This window comes from Aedes albopictus, chromosome 2 (assembly GCF_035046485.1).
Source record: "Aedes albopictus strain Foshan chromosome 2, AalbF5, whole genome shotgun sequence".
NCBI classification, from domain to species: domain Eukaryota; kingdom Metazoa; phylum Arthropoda; class Insecta; order Diptera; family Culicidae; genus Aedes; species Aedes albopictus.
Window position 1 is genome coordinate 196,788,655 of NC_085137.1, and position 24,609 is coordinate 196,813,263.

The window sequence follows — 24,609 nt, forward strand, 5'->3', positions numbered from 1 at the left end:
CTCTGCGTGTGAGTTTGCTCACTGCGTTCTTTTTATTTCTCATTGCGTAGCCACCTGCTCTTTGCGCTTTGCGTTTAGAAACTGCGCATTGCGCGCAGTGAGTGAGGAAATGCCAGCCCTGCGCGACAGACCTCATTTTTAAAATAATTTTCTAACATTTGAAATTAACTCTCCATATTTTTTTAGGATGAGTATTCAAAGCGCGATTTGCAGCTCTAAAAGTATTGAAAATGCGTGTTTGAAAACATTTTTGAAAAGTTCGAGAGCAGGCTTGTACGCACTGAACGTAAGAAAATTCTGCTCTTTTATTTAGTACTGCTTTTACTGCTTTTTTTTTGCTGGATAACTCTCGCTATTTACACCTTTGGTCGAGCGAACCTGGTGTGATGGTTAGATCACTTGACTATCACGCGGAGGACCTGGGATCGAATCCCACTCCCGATAAACTCACAAGTAAATCGTGGGTCCCGAGATGAACTAGCCTAGGGCTAAAAATCTCGTTGATACAGATAGAAAAAAAAATTACATCTTGTCTTCAAAAATGTGTGAACTGCCGATTTTCTGAAAGTCCAGGCAAAAAAAAGGAAGGAAAATGCATTTGGTTACTCAAATTGATAGACCCCCCGTTAGTTAGAGCCACAACAATTGCAATGCAGACCCCTCGATTTTGGTCAAATGGTGGCTCATTTAAACCGTTATAACTCGAAAGTTTCTCCAAAAACCACCTCAAAACGGATTGTTGTTAAAAAGAGGAAAGATAGAGCAACTATTTACAATAACAAAAAGTTGGACCGGCCATATTGATTTTGGCCGCCATCTTGGATTTTTATAGAAAAAAAATTTTCACCATGACGGCAACCACCGATTTTCAAAATTTTTGCATCAATTGAAAGCTTAAACATTTATACATTACATATCAAAAAATAGAGATATCTTTTTTTTCCTATCAAAAGTTATCTGCAGTTTTGTAAATTAAGCCACGTTTTCTCCATACATTTCCATGCGCATCGGCAACGACATCCGAGTTTACGCCTGCATGTATACACAAAAATTTGGGCAAATCGGAGGTTCGTTTCCGTTTTGACTGTTTCTCAATGATGCGGGCATTGCTTTCACAACTTTTTTAGTGTTTTGAAAAGCTTAAATAAACCTTCAGCTTTCCATTAGATTTTAAATTCGTGTTGGTGATCACTGCGAAATAACGCTGCATTGAAGTAAACGGCCAGCACCGGGCCCAGTGCGCAAAGTGGCATGATTTACAAAAATGCAGATAACTTTTGAAAGAAGAAAAAGATATCTTATTTTTTTTTTATATATGTTATGTATAAATGTCTCAGCTTTCAAATGATGCAAACATTTTGAAAATCGGTGGTTGCCATCATGGTGAAAAAATATTTTGGAATAACAATCCAAGATGGCGGCCAAAATCAATATGGCTGACCCAACTTTTTATTATTGTAAATAGTAGCTGTATCTTTCCTCGTTTCAACAACAATTCGTTTTAAGGTGGTTTTTGGAGAAACTAGAATTAAAAAAAGAATACATTTAGGCGCTGTCCAAAGGGTAAGTTCAGCTTCCAATTGGAATCGCTCACGCAGTGGACAAATGAGCTGTAAATAAGGTTAAGTGATTGAAGAATAAAAAAAACTTTTGCCATCATGAGAATTCTCAGATTTTTACAGAATTCTAAAGGTTTTAGTTTTGTTTTTTATTAATTCAAACTAGGGGGCGAAAACTTTTTTATTATCTTTAAGGGGGCTATAACTCCGATAAGTTTGGGAACCACTGATAGGAGGATTGACGAACATTCTGCAAAAATTTATCATAGACCTCTAGCAGAAGTAAGATTTTCTATTTGTGTTGTTGTTCGTTCATAAAGTTTCTCAGAGATTTTCAAGAATAAACGACAACTCAACAATTCCATCGATTCTGTCATTAACAGAAATTTCAAGAGAAATCATTGAAGTAAATTTGCCAACACGCTAAAATAAAATCGTTTAATAACGAAACCAGTTTACATATTCTGAGCTGTGGATATTGCAGGAATTGCGTTCAGAAATTGTTCCTCAAATCTATTATTAAAACAATTGTAATATTATCTAAAGGATGTTTTAGTAAATATTATTTGTCTGTCTGACATCAAAAATTTAACTTCGTTCGTCAGTTAGGTAGGGGTAGGCGGGACAATATAGACACCCGTGGCAGAATGGACACCCTCAATATTTTGAAATATGCGAACTTTTTTGAACTTTTAATGAATGGAGAATATAGTACATTTCAGGCCAAACATTTCAATAGGTCCTATCTGCATTTGAGAGGCTCTCTTTGTTCACTTTCTCTTGCAATTATTGCAATGTAATGGTACACTTTTTAACTATGTTTGCAGTAGAAATCAAAAGACGATTGTTTTGACCATCGTTCAATGCAAGGAGACAATCATAATACAAATAAACAGCTGAGATATTACCGAAGGAGAGGGAAACCAAAGAGAGCCTCTCTTCTGCAGATAGGACCTTTAGACATGTTTGGCCTGATTTGTCTAAAACGTAGTTTCAGGAAAGAAACTTTCGAAATTAAAATTATACTTGATTTTACACGAAAAAGTTGCGTCCTCCGTTTTTTTGTGCATGGAAATTATAATTTTCACACCATCTAAAATAAGATTTAGTGATTAATTTATTGCCGGTCGATTAAAACCTGATATTTCTAGAACACATGCAAGTAGTTTTGGTGTATCTACATGCTTAACATGTTTATATTTTCTTCTTTATTATATCAAAAATCAAGTTTGGAAATATCTTCTGCTGCCGAGGCAAAATGGACACTCACCTTTTTGAAAGAAGCGGCAAGGGAAAAATATAACCTAAATCACAAACCAACCAAATTCTTCGATTTCAGTATATTTTCGGTTAAAAGTTCACTATAGTAGACATAGGGTGAAACAAATTGGTCAAAAAACGGCAGCAGTGGAAAACAGTTGTTCTAGGCACAGCTGTACATGCCGACAAAAACGAAGCTTTATCCAAAACAGCCTGAATTTAAATTAACTGAACAAAAATGAACTACTTCGGCGTATTATTCATCCATAATAGTTGTTGTGTAATGAAATTAATTTAAGGGTGTGAATAATGTACGAAATTCGTAAAAGTCTCATGGTGTCCATTCTGCCCCGTATGCTTGAAGACGGTCATGAAAAACTAACATTTTTCATAACACTTTTTGAAGTGGATAAATCATTTTTCTTCGTGAGCATTCTTCAATTCTTCATTTCTTCAATAGATGCTAAATAGACTATAAAAGGATAGATGTATCAAAAAACTAAACTTTTTTGACATCTTGCCAGGTAAAGTTGGCAAAAACCTTAGGGTGCCCATATTGCCCCGCCTACCCCTATCCTTTAAAAATCAGTCAGAATCTACATATATAAAAATGTCACCTGTAAAAATTCATCCGAAACCTGTTCTACGAAAATTCTGCAAAGAATGTCTCCATAAAATACTACAGGAGTTGCTAAAGAAAGAAAAAAATGAGAATTGGCTTCTTTAACGGTGTTGAGATAATTTCATATTCTGAATCTGCATGCCAAACTGAGCCGCAATTCAAATTTTCATAATATTTTGTGCCCGAGAACCTATTTAAATATGAAGTTTTTATGGGTGCGTTTTGCCGAATCCCTCCTCGTCACATTTTGTACTGGGCGGAGCTGTCCAGCAGTTGCCCAGCTGTCAAAAGGTGATTTCAAAAAAAAAGTTCTAAAAATCTGAAAAAAAAAATCATAGTGGCTCAGAAAAAAAGTGGTCTTTTGTAAAAAAAAAAACAAAACATTATCAGGTATCAGAAGGCCGGCTCCAGAGGCACGTTATCCTCCATTTGGGACATTTGGGACATTTGTGCCATCGCCAAAATAACAGCCTATTTCATCATCTACCTGAGGGAAAAGGAAGGAAAAAGGATTTGGATGGGGATAGGGACAGGTAGGGAAATAGAAAAAATACCCTGGAAGAGGGTACTAACGCACAAGCGTACCACAATGGGTTCAAACAGCGCCCTGAAAAGGGCACTGTAATAACGCGTAAAGCGAAAGAGAGCCTATAGCTCTTTACCACAGCGGGTTAAGAACAACAGAATATCCTGAAGATTCAGGTTTCTGAAGTCAGTTTCACTTAATAAGTGTTTACCGAATACTCGGAAACGCAGTTGCGCGAAAACTGGACAGTTACATATCAAATGATACGAAGTTCCATAATCGGATTCACAGCTATCACAGGCAAATGAATCAGCTTGCTGAATATTCGCCATGTGATAGCTGAGTCGGCAGTGGCCAGTCAATGCTTTGACCAACATGCTGCAATTCTGCTTAGACAGATTAGTTAGATACTTCGCCACCCGTAGAGATGGCTCAGCACTATACAATTTGGTTTGACGACATGACTCCAAACTATTCCAATATTGTCTGTGTTGAATGACAGCCCACGTGTGAATCTGAAGCTTAATCCAACACTTCGATATCGGAATAGCTGGTTCAGGGCCAATGAAGTCATGTGATGCTCCAGAGCGAGCTAACTCATCAGCCAATTCATTTCCAGCTATGGAAGAATGACCAGGTACCCATAGAAGGTGAACAGCGTTTGCTGAATTCAGCTCCTCGATTTGAGTTCGACAAGCGATAACTATCTTCGACCTGGAGTTGGCCGAAGCAAGTGCTTTAATAGCAGCCTGGCTATCTGAACAGAAGTATATTACTTTGCCCATTACGTGCTGCTGAAGTGCTGATTGCACTCCGCACATAAGAGCAAAGATTTCGGCCTGAAAAACGGTGCAGTGTCTACCAAGTGAGTAAGACTGATACAGCCTTAGCTCATGAGAATAAACACCAGCACCTGCTCAACCTTCGAGAAGGGAGCCATCAGTGTAACATACGATGCCGTCTGAAATACTTCTTTCCAGATAACCAGATGTCCACTCTTCCCGGGAAGGGAATTTCGTGGAAAATGTCCTATATGGAAAATTACAAGCAATTGTAAGATCACTTGGAGCAAGGACAATTTTGTCCCAATTCACTAAAAGTGGAAACAACGAGGTGTGTGTTGATGTGCGGTTCACAGGAGTTTCCTCTAGTAGACCGAGTACCCGTAACCGGTAAGTGCAAGAAAGGGCTTCTTGTTTGAGATGAATGTGTAATGGGGCAACGTCAAAGAGAACTTCTAGCGCTGCCGTAGGAGTTGAAGAGAACGCTCCAGACATCGCCATTAAGCACATCCTTTGGAGATGACCTAATTTTGATTGGACCGTTCTCACTTCACCCTTTTGCCACCACACAAGACACCCATAAGCCAATATTGGCCGAAAAACAGTTGTGTAAATCCATTTGATATACTTGGGTTTTAGACCCCAAGTAGTACCAAAAGTACGCCGGCATTGCCCGAAGGCCATACAAGCTTTCTTGATTCTGAACTCAATGTGAGGTGTCCAGGAAAGCTTGGAATCAAGAATGACTCCAACGTACTTTACCTGTTCAGTCACATCGATTTCAGAATCAAAGAGACGCAAAGGTCGAACGCCATTACGGTTTCGCCTTTCCGTGAAAAGAACAATAGATGTTTTACTCGGATTAACCGAAAGGCCATATTGGCGACACCAACCCTCAACTACCTGAAGGGCGTTTTGCATCAGGTCGAAAAGGGTGCTGATGCACATACCAACTAACAATGTTAGGTAGTCGTCGGGAAAACCATAAGTAGGAAAACTGCTATTATTGAGTTGCCTCAATAGCGTATCTGCTACGAGATTCCACAAAAGCGGTGATAAGACTCCCCCTTGGGGGCATCCACAAACACTCAATTTCCTAATCCCTGCTAGACGCAATGTCGAGAAGAGATATCGGTTTTTGAGCATTTGGTGAATCCAATTGGAAATCATTGGAGATATACCATGACTCCGTGCGGCTTCCAATATGGCATCGAAAGGCACGTTGTCAAAGGCACCTTCGATATCTAAGAAAACACCCAAACAAGTTTGTTTTTGAGCGAATGCTTTCTCGATATCGTAAACAACCTTGTGTAAAAGAGTCACAGTGGACTTACCAGATTGGTAGGCATGTTGGTTCACATGAAGAGGCACGTTGGCCAGATGAACATCATGGATGTGATGATCCACAATGCGTTCTAAGCATTTCAGAAGAAAAGAGGTCAAACTGATAGGTCTGAAACTCTTTGCTTCTTCATACGACGCACGACCCACTTTCGGAATAAACTTTACAGTAATATCCCTCCAGGATTGGGGAATATACCCTGTAGCAAAACTGCAAACAAGTAGTTTTTTCAAAACATGTTTGAAATAATCAAATCCCTTCTGAAGCAAAATAGGATAAATCCCATCTGCCCCAGGAGATTTGAAAGGAGCGAAGCTATTAAGAGCCCACTCAATCGATTCTATAGTTACAATACTCCGAGCCGAAGCTAAAGAATCATAACTACAAGAAAAGACATCAGGATCATCCGAAGATGTAATATCCACACCACACATCCAGGGAAGTGTGTGCTGAATAAGCATTCCAGAACTTCCTCATCAGAAGAAGTCAGATCGCCATTTGGCAAACGAAGTTCGTTCACCCGGAAATCCTTAGATTTCGCAAGGATTTTGTTTAACCGACTGACTTCACTCAAGCTGGAAACATTTGTACAAAGGTTTTTCCAGCCGGATCGTTCAGCAGACCGGAGAGCTTTCCTGTAGGCATTGCGAGCCGACCTGAAAGCCTCCGAACCAGCCGAACGTCGTCTGTTCCAACTCTTTCTACATTGTTTCCTGAGTTTCGCCAGATCAGAGTTCCACCAAGGGGTTCCTCTTGTGATCTTCACCGACCGTAGAGGGCATGCTTCTTCAAAAGCTTCCATGATGAAGGTCGTTGTAGTATCAACGGCATCATCTAAATCACTTGGAGTGTCAATGGATGGCGAATATCCATGAAATTTGGCTGCAACCAAATCAGTATAGAGATCCCAGTTTGTTGACCGAGGATTCCTGAAACGCAATGTTTGCGAAGTAACATTTAAATGTTCAAAAAAGATGTAGCGATGGTCAGATAAAGATTCTTCATCTGACACATGCCAATTGGTCAGCTCGTGACTAATTCTGCTAGAGCAAAGCGTTATATCTAACACTTCCTCTCTAGCAGATACCATGAAGGTTGGGCGGTTGCCTATGTTAAGTAATGCAAGATCTGTACTACTTAAGTACTCCATCAAACTGGAGCCTCTCAAGTTAATGTCTGAGTTGCCCCAGATGATATGGTGAGCATTAGCATCACTGCCAACAATTAGCGGAAGGCCTTTGGAAGTGCAGTATGCGAAGACTTGTTTGAAAGCATCCGTAGGGGATGGTTCATCATGCGGTAAATACACAGAACAATAGACGTATTTCCTGTTGAGGTTTCCAACAGATACATCAATTGTGATAGCACATACATCTCTGGTGGTTAGTTCAGAGATGAGTGTAGCAACTATTGCGTTGTTGACAAGCACACAGGCTCGAGGCATGACACGCGAGTTTGCCATTTCATGTTTACTGAAAGTGGCAAACACCGGGTTCACAAGGTTTCCTAGATAGAAATTTCCCTTACGAAAGTAAGGTTCTTGTACCAAGGCCACTTGGGCTGTACCATTTTGCATAAGTCTGCAAAGATTGATCGTTGCTGTTCTTTTATGCTGAAGATTGATCTGAGCTATCTTAACCGTAGCCACTACCCAAACTAGGTAAGATTAAACTCTTCGCAACAACAGCACAACAAAGAACAGCAACAATACAACCAAATCGGTATCGATTGGAAAACGCCAAAGGCGAGGATACACAGAATACACTGTGTAAATCGCATAATGCGAAACCATATAGGTGAAAATTTAAACTAATTAACAACATCTTCATAATCCCGCCCTCATTTAGCCTCAAGTGAAACTAAAGAAGGGCAGCTGATTGTCTCGGAGAAACACAAGGTCACTGCACCATTGCTCCGCTTAGCGCAGTAAGGGCTACATACTGTGGAGGGCGCCCTGGTACTCCACAGGCTCCGTTAGCGGTTAGGTTTTTATTAGACCCCCCTAGCCATTCATTCCTAGGCACGGTAAGCATAAAACCGCATCACACCATGAATTAGGGGTCACCTGTTGGTGGATTCTTACCACCGGAACAGGCGGTCCGTAGTGTTATTCTTAGCCAATTGAGACAATCGCTACCGACACTACACAGCTATCTAGGCTGATCAAGAAAAGAAGTTAATATTGATGATCAACTTCATACGGACTCGAACAACCGCTAATATAATATAATATAATATAATTTATAATTGATTTTGGGTATCAAAATAAAGTTCTAAAAATCTGAAAAAAAAATCATAGTGGCTCAGAAAAAAGTGGTCTTTTGTAAAAAAAAAACAAAACATTAGTCTAAATTAAAAAAAAAAACAAATCTATCAAAAACTCCTTCATTCCTTCAAAGTTTTTGTATGCATTATAGTAAGATTAGGGGGGGGGGGGCAATGTCAATGGTTTCTTATTACTTTCTGAATATGAATCGCATTTCTCTGTTTTCTATCACGACATTCAGATACACTAGTCAGCTATGATATAAGATGATAGAAAGGTCATAAGGTTTGGGACCTGGTTCTTGACAAGTAATTTTCAAAACATGACCCATCTTGCCCCATCTATTTTTTAGGGGGCAAGATGGGTCAGGTAGCAGTAAATTAGATTTTTCTCCGACAAAAAACTATATCTTCTATTTTTTTCTTTACACGTCTAAACTTCACATACGTACAGATTACATGAAGGCAGTGATGGAACAAATTGATAGTTGATTCTAAGAACTTGAAGATTTTTCTTCAGGCAGCCATAAACGGACTTCAAAAACCAATGTTTTTGCAACAAAAATATTAAATCTAAGTACACAAATTTCCAGCTCTCTAAACGCTTCGATAATGTAGGTCACGGAATAGACTTTCGATGAAAACTAAAGCATTTTCAAAAACTATGCAAACATGCCAAAAACTAAGGGTGACCCATCTCGCCCTGCCTAAATATTACACGTAGTTATGGGATGTTTAGCAAAAGGAGTATAACGAAAATATTCTTCATTTTTTCAGTGTAAGGAACGTAAAAAAATCAAATAAATGTATCACTTTTCTGTAAATCCACGTCGTTGAGCTGGGAAAATTACACTAGTTTACAGCATTTTTGAACTCGGTAAGCTGATGATCATTTTTAGTGTAGAATCATGCCCTGAGAACGCGAAAGAACAAAAATACAGTAGAGCGGAAATTTTTTCGACTTTCCATACAAAGTTGATGATTTGAAATCGATTTTTGTTCTATTTTTAAGCAAAGTCGCTCACTTCAAACATCTCATTCTCCGTTTTCAATGTTCCGATTGAGCTGAATTTTTAACTGTAACTCGCCTACATATGATATGTCAAATAAACGTCGAGAAAGAATTTTTAAATAGTTTTTCTCTTATTGGAAAAAATACATTTCTTCCAAATTTTTTGGGAATTTTGCTAAAATTTAGGGAGATTATCCTTAAAACTCGCCAATGTCTTGAATTTCATCAATCTGACGCAAAACCTGTATTCAGATGATCGAATGGTATTGTATTCGGCTTTTAATTTATGGAAAAAGATTTAAAATTGGTTGAACAAAACGCAATATATTTGAATTTTAGTGAATTACATATTTTGAAAAGTTGTAAAACTCGATATTGAGCTAAAACTCAAAAACTGTTCTACTTAAAAATTTTTGAAGGTCGGTTTCGAAATCAGCGCTAAATTGTGCTTCAAAAATTTTGGTCGTTGACAGAAGTTCACGACTTTCATTTTATTTTGCAAACTAGTGTTATTGAAAGATTCCAAAAATATACGTTTGAAAACGGCACTGACCCATCTTGCCCCCAAATACCGTACATATTTTATTTTTTTCCTCTATGTAGGGGTGGTGGGGCTAAAGTGACCAACCTAAGCATTTTGGTCGTTTCTCGTGGAAATGCGGCAAAATCCATCTGCGAGTAACATGGAAGGTAATGGTATACTCTATAAATCTTGTAAGGGATTGCATTTAAAAATTATTGTTTTCTTCACCAAATCGTACATCAAAATAGCGTGAAAAATGTCGTCGGGGGTAAAATGAACAAGTCGTTAAAAGTTATATAACAGCATATTATTTATATGTTTTTAAATACAAACTATCAAATTTCATACGATGCCTTTATTTTGTTGTATTCAAACTTTTAGTACAAACTTTGAAATACACTTAAGGTGAATATAGAACAAAGCCACACCTTGAATTTTCGAAAGCACAAATCTGAGGAACCAAACATCGCACCGAGATGAAAAGTTGATCGATTGGTCACCCGCTGGTCGTGACCAATCGATCAACTTTTCAGCTTAGTGCGATACTTGGTTCTTCAGATTTGTGCTTTCGAAAATTCAAGGTGTGGCTTCGATCTATATTCACCTATAATTATTGTAAAAATAGTGTAAAAAATAAGCACTATTTTGGAAAAAAGTTATATTTTGTTGGTATAAAATATTTTTTTATAACTTTTTAGTTCAACTATCTCACGATATATATATATATATATATATATATATATATATATATATATATATATATATATATATATATATATATATATATATGGTGGCTGATGATGCTGGAGTTTGCAAAAAAAATGGTGAAATTTGAAGATTGTTTATTTTACCCCCAAAGTCTGATTCAGTTAATTTTTTTTTTGCAATTTCTCATCGTAATAGGCTGTTTTACCTCACGCACATCTGCCAAGAAAAGGCCTACTTTCTCACACTAAATTAACAGTGCGGTAATGGTTCATTACAGAACTGATTTGCGTTGCGCAATGAACCATTACAGCACTGTTTTCAATTTTGATCAACTTCTTGATGCTTTCTGGATGCAAGTTTGAAAAATTGTGACAACTGCACATTATAACCTACTATGATCAGACTTCCTTAAACATGGCTATGAACATCAGTGTGCAGTTTGATGAAAAAGTTTTGTTAAAAACTATCATCAAGTGGTAATTTATGAAATTGCAAAAAACGTTGTACGCAACTCGGTGCAGAACTCGATTTTTCCAGCACTCGTCGTAATTATCCAACTCGGCAAGCCTCGTTGGATAAATGTACGACTCGTGCTGTAAAAATCTTCATTCTGCACCTTGTTGCATAAACTACTATTTCAAAACTTTTTTTTACAAAACTCAATTTTTTTTCGGTCAAATATATTCTTCTACGTGGCCTTTATTGGTTTAGGGTTTAAAACTTGTAATAATTTGAAAATAACTTATGAGAAAACCTTAGCAACAATAAGCAGATTTTACATCATTTCCGATTTTTCACGTGATTTTTAAAGTTTTTGACATTTTGAAGAGGTTTTTTTTTTATTTTAACGTTCAAGATCAGTAAAAGAATAATGATTCAGTCTTAGGCATAAGCTTCAATCGTTAAAACATTTAAAAAAAAAAAACAATTAAAGCCATGAAACTGTACCCTGTCCACTTTACGTGAAAGTGAAACGGAGTGAAACGGACCGCAGAATCAAAACAAAACAGCAAAAAGGATTACCATCAGTGTGTTTTTCGGTGCCTACAGGGTTACTAGAAGTTCAAATTAAAAAATGAACCCCGTTGGTTTGCATGAGGTGTCGTTCAAACCAACGGGGGTAGACGGTAGTTAAAACAAAAATATGAAAAATATATCATTGTTTGGTTTTGACGCTCTCTAGACCTTTTTCTTGTACACTTCCGTTTTATGGCATCCGTTTGCTCCGGCACGCAAGAAAAATGTTCGGAAACTTTTTCATTCTACGGTAGCTAAAAAAGTCCATAAGGGTAAATTTTGAGTTTTATCCCAAGTATTGTACCAAATGGATATACTAAGGCTAAAGCAATACAATTTTAGTGATGATATGGTAAGAATTTTGCCAGTAAGCTCAACGTTGGGCTGATTCACCACAATAGGGATACAAGCATGTTTTGCAAGTTAGAATGGTGTAAATCAACAAGATAAGATGCAGTCATGCTTCTTCATCACAACAAATCGCATTGAAACAGATAAACGGACATTTTTGTTTATTTAATGTTTTATTTTGTACCTACAAAATAAAACAGCTTCATACTTCACCAACACAAAGTCTCATATTTTTTTCTCATCTGATCATAGTTGCTACCAGCAATGAGGACAGGAACCTAATTTGTTTCAACTTAAAACCATTACTCGTTGAAATGAGACCAAATACCAATGAAATGGGGTTCGTGTGCGTGCCAACTCAAATACACTTACGACACATAAGCGATCAGCAGAGAAGGATAAAAGGCAGTTAATTCCAGAACAAATGCTGTATTTGGTCAGTGTTAGATGGTCTTTCAATAAATGAATTTACTTTGAAAGTCCTTATTACAGAAGTGATATTAACTCAATATGATTTTGTATGAGAACTTATTGGACACGGTGTATGCTCATATTGTCAGGTCTTCAATTAAATATGTACATAGTGACGAATTTAAAACCACACGCAGTCAAGACATATTAACTAGATACTTAGTAGACACTAAGTCATAAACCTCTCATCAGTTTAAAGCACCATCGATGTTAGTCAATGGAGTCGTGAACTACCATTCACACTAACAAAGCACATGCTAATTGAAATTAACCAATTTTTCAAGCATCGCTACTGCGTGAATGAAGTGGGTTGAAGGATCATTGACTTGTTGATGGCTTTGCGTTGAAACGAAGTATACAAATCGCTGCCAAGACGATGAGCTGCATCAACAATTTGTCATGCAGTAATTATCAATCTTACGGTAAACTTCATGCAAATAAATCAACCTTATAATGATAAAATACCTAAACTTCTTCCGATTCTCACTCACCGATAGCTGAAAAACGCCAAATTGAACAGCTTCATCCGCCAGTTGTCCTTCTGGTGGAAATAGTTGTGCGCACAGATCATGGTCCAGTTGACGAACAGCCCACTGGCCACCGCCAGCAGATAGCTGTTGAATTTGATGGCCAAGAAGGCAAACACAAACGCACTCCCGAGCAGTGAGTCGATAATGAGCCGAGATTTTTGAATCGGAGTATTATCGACCTCCGGCAGCTTGTCCCGCACTCGGCGTTTCAACGTCCGATAGAATCCATCCTCCTTGAAGGTGAGCTTCACATTCCGTGGCTGTTTGGCTTCTCGAACTTTGAACTTCGGTAGCAGGTTCTCGGCCCGTGTGGTAATGTGATGCGTTTCGAACGCTTCGGTGATGTCAGTTCCCTGGAAAAGAAATACAATAGAACATGAATTTCGTTTATTTTCTGGAGAATTGAATATCTTTGTGCCTGCCACACGATATATCAATCAATTTCATTAGCAAATTCGTACAGGGATTCTTTCAGGAATTCCTCTAGAAATTCTCCTAAACAACCCTCCAGGAATTCCTCTAGAGATTTCTCCAGAAGTTACTCTAGATATTCTTCCAGGAACTCCTCCAGTGTTTGCTTCAGCATATTCTCCATAGGTTCCTCTAGGAATTGCTCCACGGATTCCTCCAAGGAATTCCTTCAGGGATTCCCCGGGAATTCCTCTAAAGGTTCCTCCAGGAATGTCTTCCGGAATTGCTCCAGGGCCTACTCCAGAAATTCCTCCAGGCATTCCTCCAGGCATTCCTGCAGGCATTCCTCCAGGAATCCCTCCAGGAATTCCTCTAGGAACTCTTCCAGGAGTTCCTTGATATTCCTCTAGGAATTATTCAAGGAATCTCTCTAGGGATTTATCTAGGAATATATCCACAAATTTCTCCAGATATTCTGCCCAGAATTCCTCTAGGGATTCCTCCGACGATTTCTGCTGCGATTCCTCCAGGAATTCCTCCGGAGTCTCCGCCAGGTGGTTATTCAACGATTCCTCCAGATATTCCTTCAGGCATTCCTCCGGAGATTTCTCCAAGTATTCCTCCAGGGCTTTCTCCAGCGATTCATACAGCAGTACCTCCCAGAATGTATTTGAGAATTCCTCCAGAGATACCTTCAGAATTTTTTTCAGGGATTCCTCCAGAAATTCCTATAGATTCACGAATTCCTCAAAAACTTCCACCATATGTTCCTCCAGATATTCCTTAAGGAATTGCTTAAGGAATATTTGTAGAAATTCTTTCAGGCGTTCCTTCAGGCATTCCGCCCTGCATTCCACCAGGTTTCTCCAACAATTCTTCCAGAGATTCCTCCTCGAATTGGTACAGGGATTCCTCCAAGAATTTTTATAGTAATTTCTCCAGCAATTCCTCTAAGAATTTATTCAGGAATTCTTCCAGGGATTCCTCTGGAATCCCACTAGGACATCCTCAAGGGATTCCTCAGGAATCCCACTAGGACATCCTCCAGGAATTTCTCAAAGGATTTCTTCACAAATTTCTCTAGGAATTCTTCCTGGAATTCCTTCGGGAATTCAATCAGAGATTCCTCTAGGATTTTTTAAAAGGATTACTCCAGGAATTCATTCAGGTATTCCTCCAGAGATTTCTCCAGGAATTCCTTCAGGAAGATTCAGGAAATCCTTTAGCTATTTTTTTGGAAATTCGGAAATTCTTCTTCCGAAATTTCCCTAGGAGTTCCTGTCAGGGGTTCTTACACGAATTCCTGCAGAGATTCCGCTAAGAATTGCTGCAGGGATTTGTTCAGATCTTGGTTCAGATATTTCTACAGGGATTCCTCCAGGCTTTCCTTCAGGAATTCCGGCAGGGATTCCTCCCGGAATTCCTCCAGGATTTTTCCAGAGATTTCTCCAGGAGTTCCTTCGAAATTCCTCCAGGCATTCCTCCAGAGATTTATACAGAAATTCCTACAGGAATTCCTCCAGAAATTCATTCAAGATTTTTCCTCCAGGAATTGCTCGATTAATTCCTCTTGGGATTCATCTAGTGATCTCTCCAAGGATTCTTAGATGTTCTGCTAGGAGTTCCTCCAGGCATACCTCTAGGAATTCCTTCAGGCATTCCTCCGGTAACTCTTCCAGGCATTCCTTAAGGTATTCTGCCAGAGATTCTGCAATTATGTCAGGGATTCTTCCAAGGATTTGCCCAAAATTTTGTAAAAGAATTTCGCCCTCCAGAGATTTCTCCAAGAATTGCTTCATGGATTCCTCCAGTAATTTCTTATCTAGGCATTCCTCTACGGATTACTGCAGAAATTCTACTAGGATATCCTCCAGGAAATATGGGCCCATATAGCCGAGGCGGTAAACGCACGGGTATTCAGCATGACCATGCTGAGGGTGACGGGTTCGATTCTCGGTCGGTCCAGGATCTTTTCGTAAAGGAAATTTCCTTGACTTCCTTGGGCATAGAGTATCTTCGTGCCTGCCACACGTTATACACATGCAAAATGGTCATTGGCAGAGGAAGCTCTCAGTTAATAACTGTGGAAGTGCTCATAGAACACTAAGCTGAGAAGCAGGCTTTGTCCCAGTGAGGACGTTACGCCAAGAAGAGGAGGAGGATCCTCCAGGAATCCCTCAGGAGATTTCTTCAGAAATGTCTCCAGGCATTTATCGTAGAATTCCTCTGGGGATTCCACCAGGAATTCAATCAGAGTTTCCTCAAAGAATTCTTTCAATGATAGCTCCAGGAGTTCATCCAGGCATTTCTCCAGAAAATCTTCCAGGAGTTCTTTCAGGAAATATCAAGAAATGCTCCAGATAACTTTCAGAAATTCCTCCGGGAATTGCTCTAGGGATTCCCCAAGAGTTCCTCTAGAGATTTCTCCAGTGACTCCTCCAGGAATTCCTGCAGGGTTTTGTACATATTTTCCTCAAGAAATTCCTCCAGGCATTCCTCCAGATTCCTCCCAGATGACTTTCAGAAATTCCCCCGGGAATTGCTCTACGGATTCCCCAAGAGTCTAGGGATTTTTCCAGTGGTTCCTCCAGCAATTCCTGCAGGGTTTTGTACATATTTTCCTCAAGAAATTCCCCCAGGCATTCCTCCAGATTCCTCCCAGAATTCCTACAGGATTTTTTCCAGGCATTCCTCTAGGAATTCCTTCAAAAATTCCTCCAGGCATGACTCCGGGAATCCACTCAGGAATACCTCCATGCCTTCCTCCAGGAATCCTCCAGGAATTTTTCTAGGAATTCCTCCACGGAATGCTACGCGAATTCTTCCAGAGATTGCTCCAGGGATTTCTCCAGAAATTCTTTCAGAAATTCCTCTCGGGATGACTTCAAAGGTTTATTCAGGGAACATTCAGGAATATCCAAACCCCTTCCATTATCACCCAAAAATTTCTCCAGTTATGCCTCCAGGAATACCTGGAAGTCATCCAGGAAGTCTTTCACAATGTTCTTCATGAACTCCTTCAGAAGTTCATCCACGGATTTGTTCAGGAATCCATCCACGCATTTCTTCAAGAATTAAGACAGTCTTGACAGTCGAGCCAAGTACGAGACACTGAAGACGACCTTACAGTTGAGCTAGAAATACGTATCTGTCGAAGGATGCAAATTCTTAGGGGAATTCAAAGGAACAGCACTTAACCCGAATTTATTTTTTCTCCAAGAAATTATCCATAAATTTCTTCAGGAAGTCTTCCAGAGATTCCTCTAAATTTTTTTAGGGATGTATTGAGGATGTTCTTTAAGAAAGTCTTTCAGAGATTCGTCCAAAAAGAACCTGGACACAATTCTGCCAAGAATTCCCTCAGGAATTTCGCCAGAAATACCTCCAGGGGTTTTCCAAAAAATTGCTTCAAAAATTCATTCAAAAAATCCTCCAGAAATTCCTTAACGAATATCTTCTAGATTATTCAGGAAACCTCCAGAAATTCCTCAAGAAAATACTCCTGGGACAACTCTAGAGATTCCTCCGAGAATTTCTTCAAAGATTTCTCCAAGAACTGCTCCGCGACTTCTTCCAAGAATTCCTCCAAGAATTTTTCAAGGAAATACTCCAAAATATTCTCCAAAAAATCCTGCAGCAATTTTTCTAAGAATTTCTCCAGATATCTCTGGAGTATTCCTCCAAAATGATCGTTGATCGAGATACCTCTGGAATATTCCTCCGAAAGTTCGTCCAGGAATTTCTCCAGAAATTGTTTCAAGAATTCCGACAGCAACTCTAATAAGAATTTCTTCAAGACCTGCTCCAATACTTCTGTCAAAAAATCCTCCAAGAATCCCTCCAGGAATTCGGCCAGGGATTCCTTTATAAATTTCTCTAGGAATACCTCCAAGGAATAAATACCTTCAAAATCCTTCAGAAATTCCTCCAGAAATGCCTACAGGAATACCCCCAGGAATTCCTCCAAGAATTCCTTCAGGAAATCCTCCAAGAACTCGTCCAGGAGTTCCTCCAAGACATCCACCAAGAACTCCTTCAGAATCCCTTCCAGAATTCCCCTCAAAGAATTCCTTCAAGAATACCTCATAGAAATCTTTCAAGAATTCCTCGAAGAATCTCTCTAGGAATTTCTTCAGGAATTCCTAAAAGATTTTTTTTCAGGAATACTTTCAGGAATTTCTTCAAGAACTTCTTGAACAAATACCTGGAGAAAACCCTGCAGGAATTCCAGGAGTACTTTCTGCAAGAATTCATGTAGTAATTTGTAAAGGATTTTTAAAGAATTTCCCAGAAATTCTTATAGGAATTCCTGCAGTTACTCCTGGAGGAATTCCTGGGATATTTCTTGTAGGAATTCCTAGGGTATTTCTTCCCTGAACAATTCCTTAACCATTTCCTGTAGTAATTCCAGGAGGAATTCGTAGAGTAATTCCTGGAGAAATTCCTGAAGGATCTCCTGGAGTATTTGCTGGAGAAATTTCTGGAATATATCCAGGAAGAATTCCTGGAGGAATGGAACTCTTGGAAGAATTTCAGGAACAATCCCTGTGAGGAATTCCGGGAAGAACCCCTGTTGGAAGTTCTGGGGGTATTCCGGGATAAATTTGTGGAGAAATTCCTGGAGGTATTCCTGCAGGAACATCTGGAAAATCTCTGGATTAGTTTTTGTAGGAAATCTTGGATGATTTCCTGGAGGAATACCTGAATGAATTCCTGGGTGAACTCATGGAGGAATCCATTGAGGAATTCGCGAAGGAACCCCTGGAAGAATTTCTAGAGAAATTGCTGGAGGAATCACTGGAGAAATTCCTAGCAAAATTTCTGGAAGAATCCCTGGAAAACTTCCTGGATGAATCCCAGGTGAAATTTCTGGAGGAACACTTGGAAAAATTTCCTTGAGGAGTTTTATGGGAACGCCTGGAGAAATCCTTAGAGGACTCCCGTGGAATCCTCGGGGAATTTCCGGAGGAATTCCCGCGGAACTCCTGCAGGGTTTTCCGAAAGGTTCTTAAAGTAATTCCTGAGGAACTCCTGAAGAAATTCCAGCATAGCTCCTGAAGGAATTTTCGAGAAACTGCTGGGAAACTCCTGAAGGATTTCACGGAAAGCCCTGAGGCATTCCCTAGGAACTCGTAGAGGTATTCTCGGAGAACATCACGATGAATTTCTGAGGGACTGCTGGAGGAATTTCCGAGGAACGCCTGGAGAAATTCTTGAGTAATTTCTGACACTTAAAAATATGATAAAGATCGTTTGTATGTCAGTTGATGCACAAGTAGCACAAAGAAATACTCAAAATATTTCTGGAGATACAAGAATAGAGCTTGTGGACTGAAGAGCTTGGAGGTCTTAATTCTAGAATAGTTTAGATGACCTAGATCACCAAGTGAATGTTGATGAGTTATCAGAATTTCACTCTGAGGCTCTAAGAGTAGCGTAGCATTCGCTACAATAAAAATATTCTAAGATTTACAGATATTGCGACCCATACTTCAAAATACATTGGGTTCATTTGTATGCCAGTGGAAACCCAAATTAGCAACAAATAGAGATACTCGTAATATAATGAGGTGCAATAGAGACAATCGTGAAAGAATCATACCGATAGAGTGAAGACAAACAAGAGTAGAGCCTGTGCGGCTCGTGGCACGAATGAAGAAAAATAATAGAAATTGGCTCAAGAAATAACATTTTTTTTTTCCTTTTTCCAGTGAAATTTAAAAAAAAAAGATATTATTATAGTGTATTTTCTTGATTAAAGTTTATATTTTATAGAAATATGTAAACACTTCTTTTCGTTTACAAATTTCGAGAAAGTATCATAATTCTTCCATGTGAAAGTTTTTGTGAAAAAATATATCAACAAGAACTTTGCGTACTTTTGAAATAAATTAAAACAAATCAATTTTAATTCTACGATTATTCAGAAATTTTTTTTTATCGTAAAATTTCATCAAGCTCCGGACCAACATTGAAACATTTTTAGGATTTAGGATGCAGAAAAATCGAAAAAAAACTTTTTTCTTTCGGTAATAGGTATGTGAATAAAGAAATTGTCTTCCTCCTAGGGAAGATGTAAGCAAATGTGTCCGTGTATATACATATGCATACGAAACATCGTATTTTACAAATCAGAGAATCAGAGAATCAAAGAATCAGATAATCAGAGAAACAAAGAAACAGAGGATCCGAGAATTAAAGAATCAAAAAATCAAAAAATCAAAATATTAAAAAATTAAAAAGTTATGGTAAAAAATCAAAAAGTCAGAGGATCAGATAAATAGAGAATGAAGGAATCAGAGAATCAGAGAATCAGAGAATCAGAGAATCAGAGAGTCAGAGAATCAGAGAATCAGAGAATCAGGGAATCAGAGAAACAGAGAATCAGAGAATCAGATAATCAGATAATCAGATAATCAAAGAATTAAGGAATCAAAAAATCGAAAAAAAATAAAAATTTAAAAAAAAAAACAAAAAGTCAGAGGATCAGAGAATCAGAGAATCAGGGAATCAGAGAATCAAAGATCCAGAAAATCAGAGAATCAGATAATCAGAGAATCAGAGAACTAGAGAATCAAAAAATTAAAAAAAAATAAAAACTCATTGTAGAAAATCGAAAAGTCAGAGGATCAGACAATCAGAGAATCAGAGAATCAGTGAATAAGAGAATCAAAGAATCAGAGAATCAGAGAATCAGATAAACAGAGAATCAGAGAATTGAATAATCAAAAATCAAAATTTTCAAAAATTAAAATATTATTGTAAAAAATCAAAAAGTCAGAGGATCAGAGAAACAGACAATGAAAGAATCAGATAATCAGAGAATCAGATAATCAGAGAATCAAAGAATCAGAGAATCAGAGAATCAGATAATCAGAGAATCAGATAATCAGAGAATCAGAGAATCAGATTAACACAGAATCAGAGAACCAAAGAATCAAAAAATAAAAAAAATCAAAATTAAAAAATCATTGTAAAATCTAGTCAGAGAATCAGAGAATTAGAAAATCAGAGAATCAGATAATCAGCGAATCAAAGAATCAACGAATCAAAGAATCAAAGATTCAAAAAATAAAATTAAAAAATCATTGTGAAAATCTAGTCAGAGAATCAGAGAATTAGAGAATCAGAAAACCAGAGATTCAAAAAAAAAATCAAAAAATCATTGTAAAAATAAAAAAAGTAAGAGGATCAGAGAATCAGATAATCAGCGTTGAAACAAAAGTTTCAGTTTCATTTTAGGAATTCTATTTTTTTTCGGATTGATGCCATTATCTTGACAAGCAAATTTCAGAAAATAAAAAAAAGTATCCCAACTAACATTTATTGTGAATGTAAACGTCAACAAAGCGTCCTCAATACGGCTTGATGCTTAGTTACTGTGTTGTACATATGGACGGAAGCTTCTATGCAAGCCCTATACCAATGAATCTGACGAACTTAATCCACATGTATATGCTGTACGAATCAGCTTCTATGCCACGAAGTCATAGCTCTTTTCTCGGCTCCTATATAACCACTAATTGAATAACATCTTGAGATGGCGCTTTTTCAGACTTTTCGCAGTTGTTAAATAATAATTATACGGTATCTGCAGATTAATCGATTAAATATAATTAGGTTGTGGATACCGTGACGCAATACATGTTAGACTGGGAATATCGCTTTTAAAATTGAATCATTAAAGTACTTGCCGCTACTTGGAATCAAACTCTCGATCTCCGTATCCATTGGTCCCGATGATGTCCTCGCTGCCACACTGCTATATATAAATAGCATAGAAAATAGCCCGTTTTGTTTTACTCCAGACAAGGCTTCATAATTGTGCCACAAGAAATCTTACCAAACTTCATCTTGCTGCATAAGCTTGTGAACCGTCAAAAGCAATAATGTTTACATTGAACAAGCTTTGTGGTTGCGCCAGCAGGTTCTTCGTCACAGCTTCTAGCTGAAAGAGTGTTCTTTAAACAGCTACGAAGCGCTGATGTTTTGTTTTTTGGCAACATTACAAAACGTACTGTATAAAAGCAGCTGTTTTATTGGTTGGAACTCTTATTCGATTTGCACATCTTCCGGCAAATCTTCCGGCATTGAATTAGAGTGCAATAAAAGCAACCCAAATAATGTCACAGCACAGAGATGGATAGCTGTAAAGAAATTGTGTAGTAGTTATAAATCCCGCTTGAAGTTTGTATTGACAATAATGTTTACATCCGACAAGCCGTGTTGGTAAACCAACAGTTTCTTTATAACAGCTTCTAGCTGTAATGAAATCGCGCTGCTGGTTTGGGGATTTGTCAGTATAACGAATTGTACTGTATAGAAGCAGCTGTTTTGTTAGTGGGGACTCCTATTCGATTTGTTCAAGTTTTCACATCTTCCGGGAAATCTCCCGGAGTTGTAATAGAGTGGAGTAGAGGCAGCCCCAGTGACAAGCAATGGATTTCTAAAAACCGAGTTTGGTAGCTGTATGGTGCTTGTTTTACAGTCGTGTATTAGCTTATGATTTATATTTGACTAGCTTCCCTTTTATTCAGCGTTGACTGCTTTTATTCTATGGTTACACAACAAAAAGCAAATGACTGAAGCTTATAGTGCTGAAAATGTTAGTTGAGATATCCCATGACTGTACCAAAAGCATTATGGCTATGCACTGAGGTCAGATCAGCAGTATAGACTTCATTCCAAGAAAATTGTTTACAACTCAAGCATAATGCAGTATGTAGTTATCGTAACCCAAACTTCAAAGTGTATTAGAGGCCATTTGTATTTCACGGAATGTCCAACTACCACAATATCAGCATTTTGGGTCTAATGGACATCAACGTGAATGAATTTCTTGAACAGAGTGACCATAAACGATGGTAGATGTTGTAGATCTTAGGATAATGAGTTCCAGAGTAGTTTGGATGACCTAGATCAGCCAATTCACGTACCATGAATTTTCTGGGGGTACTTGAGTACCGTAGACTATGTTCTGTGATCATTCATTGTGTATAAAATTTGGTTGAGAATGTTGGATTTGAGCATGAGCATGAGCATGAGCATAGGCAATTTGGTTGAGAATGTTGGATTTGTGTCACAAACTTCGGAGTACTTAGTAATACATTGCATGTCAAAGATCAGCGAAAACTATTGATGATTAGCAAAACGATGAAATTTCAACAAAAACATGTTTGTAGAATTTATAAAAAAAAAAATTGCAAAAAAGCCACGTATTTTCGGCTGCCAGCAAAAGGGGGGAAGTATTACCATGCATTTCTTATCACAACTGCGGTACCTGTTCACCAAGGATGATCAGATATTACTCACCTTAGTCAGTCGAAGCCACTCGGCCCCACCCGGATGCCGGTCGATAAAATCCGTCAAGTCGTACAGCGTGTCGTGAATCCGCCATAGTCCCTCGGCTCCATCGTCGTGACGTTTACCCTCCAGCCAACGGTAAACCGTCTTCAACGGTTCGTCCCGAAACGTGGGATACTTGTTGGCGATCGTTGTAATCAGTGCAGGTGCACCGGCTAACTTCTCCGACATGACTGTTGTCGCCGATGTCGTCGTCGTCAACTGCTGAACCTAAAGAAAGTGTGATCACATCAGTATATCAGGTGTATATTTAGTATGCAAAGCGATCGCACGAGTGCGCACCAATTAATCAGTATGCAGATTGGGCACCTTCGGAAATACAAATTGTCGGGTCAGGTTCTAAGGTGTGTTCTATGGTCTTCTAGTGATGCACAGTAGATGCCATACCATACACTGTATTTCTAATTCTAAGATGTGAGACTTAGAGTAGGATTCAAATTTCATGCACGCAAAAATTCAGTATATTTCCAAGTGTCCAAGTAACTGATTGGATTTAAATTTAACCATGGTTCAAGTCAAGTATCCTCAGTCTCCCCTACTGCACATGCGCCAACCGCATGATTAGGGTTCGCACCAGTAGTTGTTACCCCGCGAATGTAATCCCCTCATGGAAGATTACTGAATGTTGAACTTTTCTAAACATTTCAGCAAGTTTACACTAATTTTGATTGGTCATCGTTTGCCTTCCAGTTAGCTACGACGAGTGATAAGTGTTTCATAAACAAAGAGCTCTTTATTGAAGTGTAACAACCCTTATTCGAAAGCACACGCTCCGGGCAGCTAATCTTGCAGCAGATCTGATTCTGCGATAGGCATGAGTAAACAGTAAATTGCAAACAGTGGGTGATTTTTATAATCCGACCACTTCAATGTAGTCGTTTCATAGATGTAATGGGGGAATGGGTTAAATTAGGGTAAAATAAACCAAAACAGTTAAGTTTTGCCATCAACTACTGACTGAAAGGTTAGAATTTTGGAAATTAGCTCACCTGTAAAAAAATAATACCTCGTAGCAACTCCCTGGGTATTAACTTTTCATTGTAGATTTGGCAGTTAATAATTTAATATTCAGTGCATTGCTCCTGTCGAGGCTCTTGTGTGGAGATAACACATCAGAGCATGTGCATAAGCATAAGCATTATCATTGGTGACCGTACACTTGCTACTCCTGCTTGCGTAGTTGCTACTCCGTGATTAACCTGAGGTAGCGAAATTGCACAAAGAGTTAATAGGCTTGTGGCTTGGGATTTACTTATCATTCTCAATGTACACGTTTCGAAAGCTCAAACTTTATTGGGTTGATAACGGCGCCGGCCACGTCCTTACGGTAATCCGGGAAAAGGAAGGAATGTTAGTTCGACGTATCAATACGTTCTGGTATGCCAAGATCAATACGTTCTGGTATACCAAGATGATTTGTAAACCAAACGAGTTGCTCATTCCGGAATAATTGCTGACTGAAGCATCCTTTCCACTGGGCTCGGTTCTCGGCCAATCGCTTCCAGTTTATCTGAACGTTCAGTGCACTCATATGTCCACTTCAGCCGCAAATGGCGATCTTGTGGGTGGCCTCTACCTGGTTCTCGAGTGAATATTATCTTCGCCTGCCGTTCTTCCGGTATCCTTGAGACGTGATCAGCCCAACTCAGCTCGCTATGTTTTATTAGCTTGACAATTGCCTTTTCTATGCACCTAATACCTATAGCTCGTTATTCATAAGACGTTGCCAGATGAAATTTTCTTCTTAATTGCCCGCTATTGCTCGCAGCTCCTTACGTTCAAAGATAACTTCCTTCAACGTCCAAGTCTGAAGGCCGTAATAAAAAATAACCTGAAGGATCAATGTCTTAGACACCGTGAATTTTGT

General features: G+C 38.6%; 1 protein-coding gene across 1 annotated transcript in view; it reads right to left on the reverse strand.

Annotated features, from left to right (window-relative positions):
* Window positions 1-24,609, reverse strand: part of LOC109429398 (cytochrome b5-related protein) — a 52,265-nt gene that overhangs the window by 6,454 nt on the left and 21,202 nt on the right. Inside the window, exons 2-3 of the mRNA XM_019705346.3 lie at window positions 22,692-22,952; window positions 12,930-13,321 (exon numbers count right to left, since the gene is read on the reverse strand). Coding sequence (XP_019560891.2) covers window positions 12,930-13,321; window positions 22,692-22,913 — 614 coding nt within the window. The 5' untranslated portion in view covers window positions 22,914-22,952. The remainder of the gene's footprint in view (window positions 1-12,929; window positions 13,322-22,691; window positions 22,953-24,609) is intronic.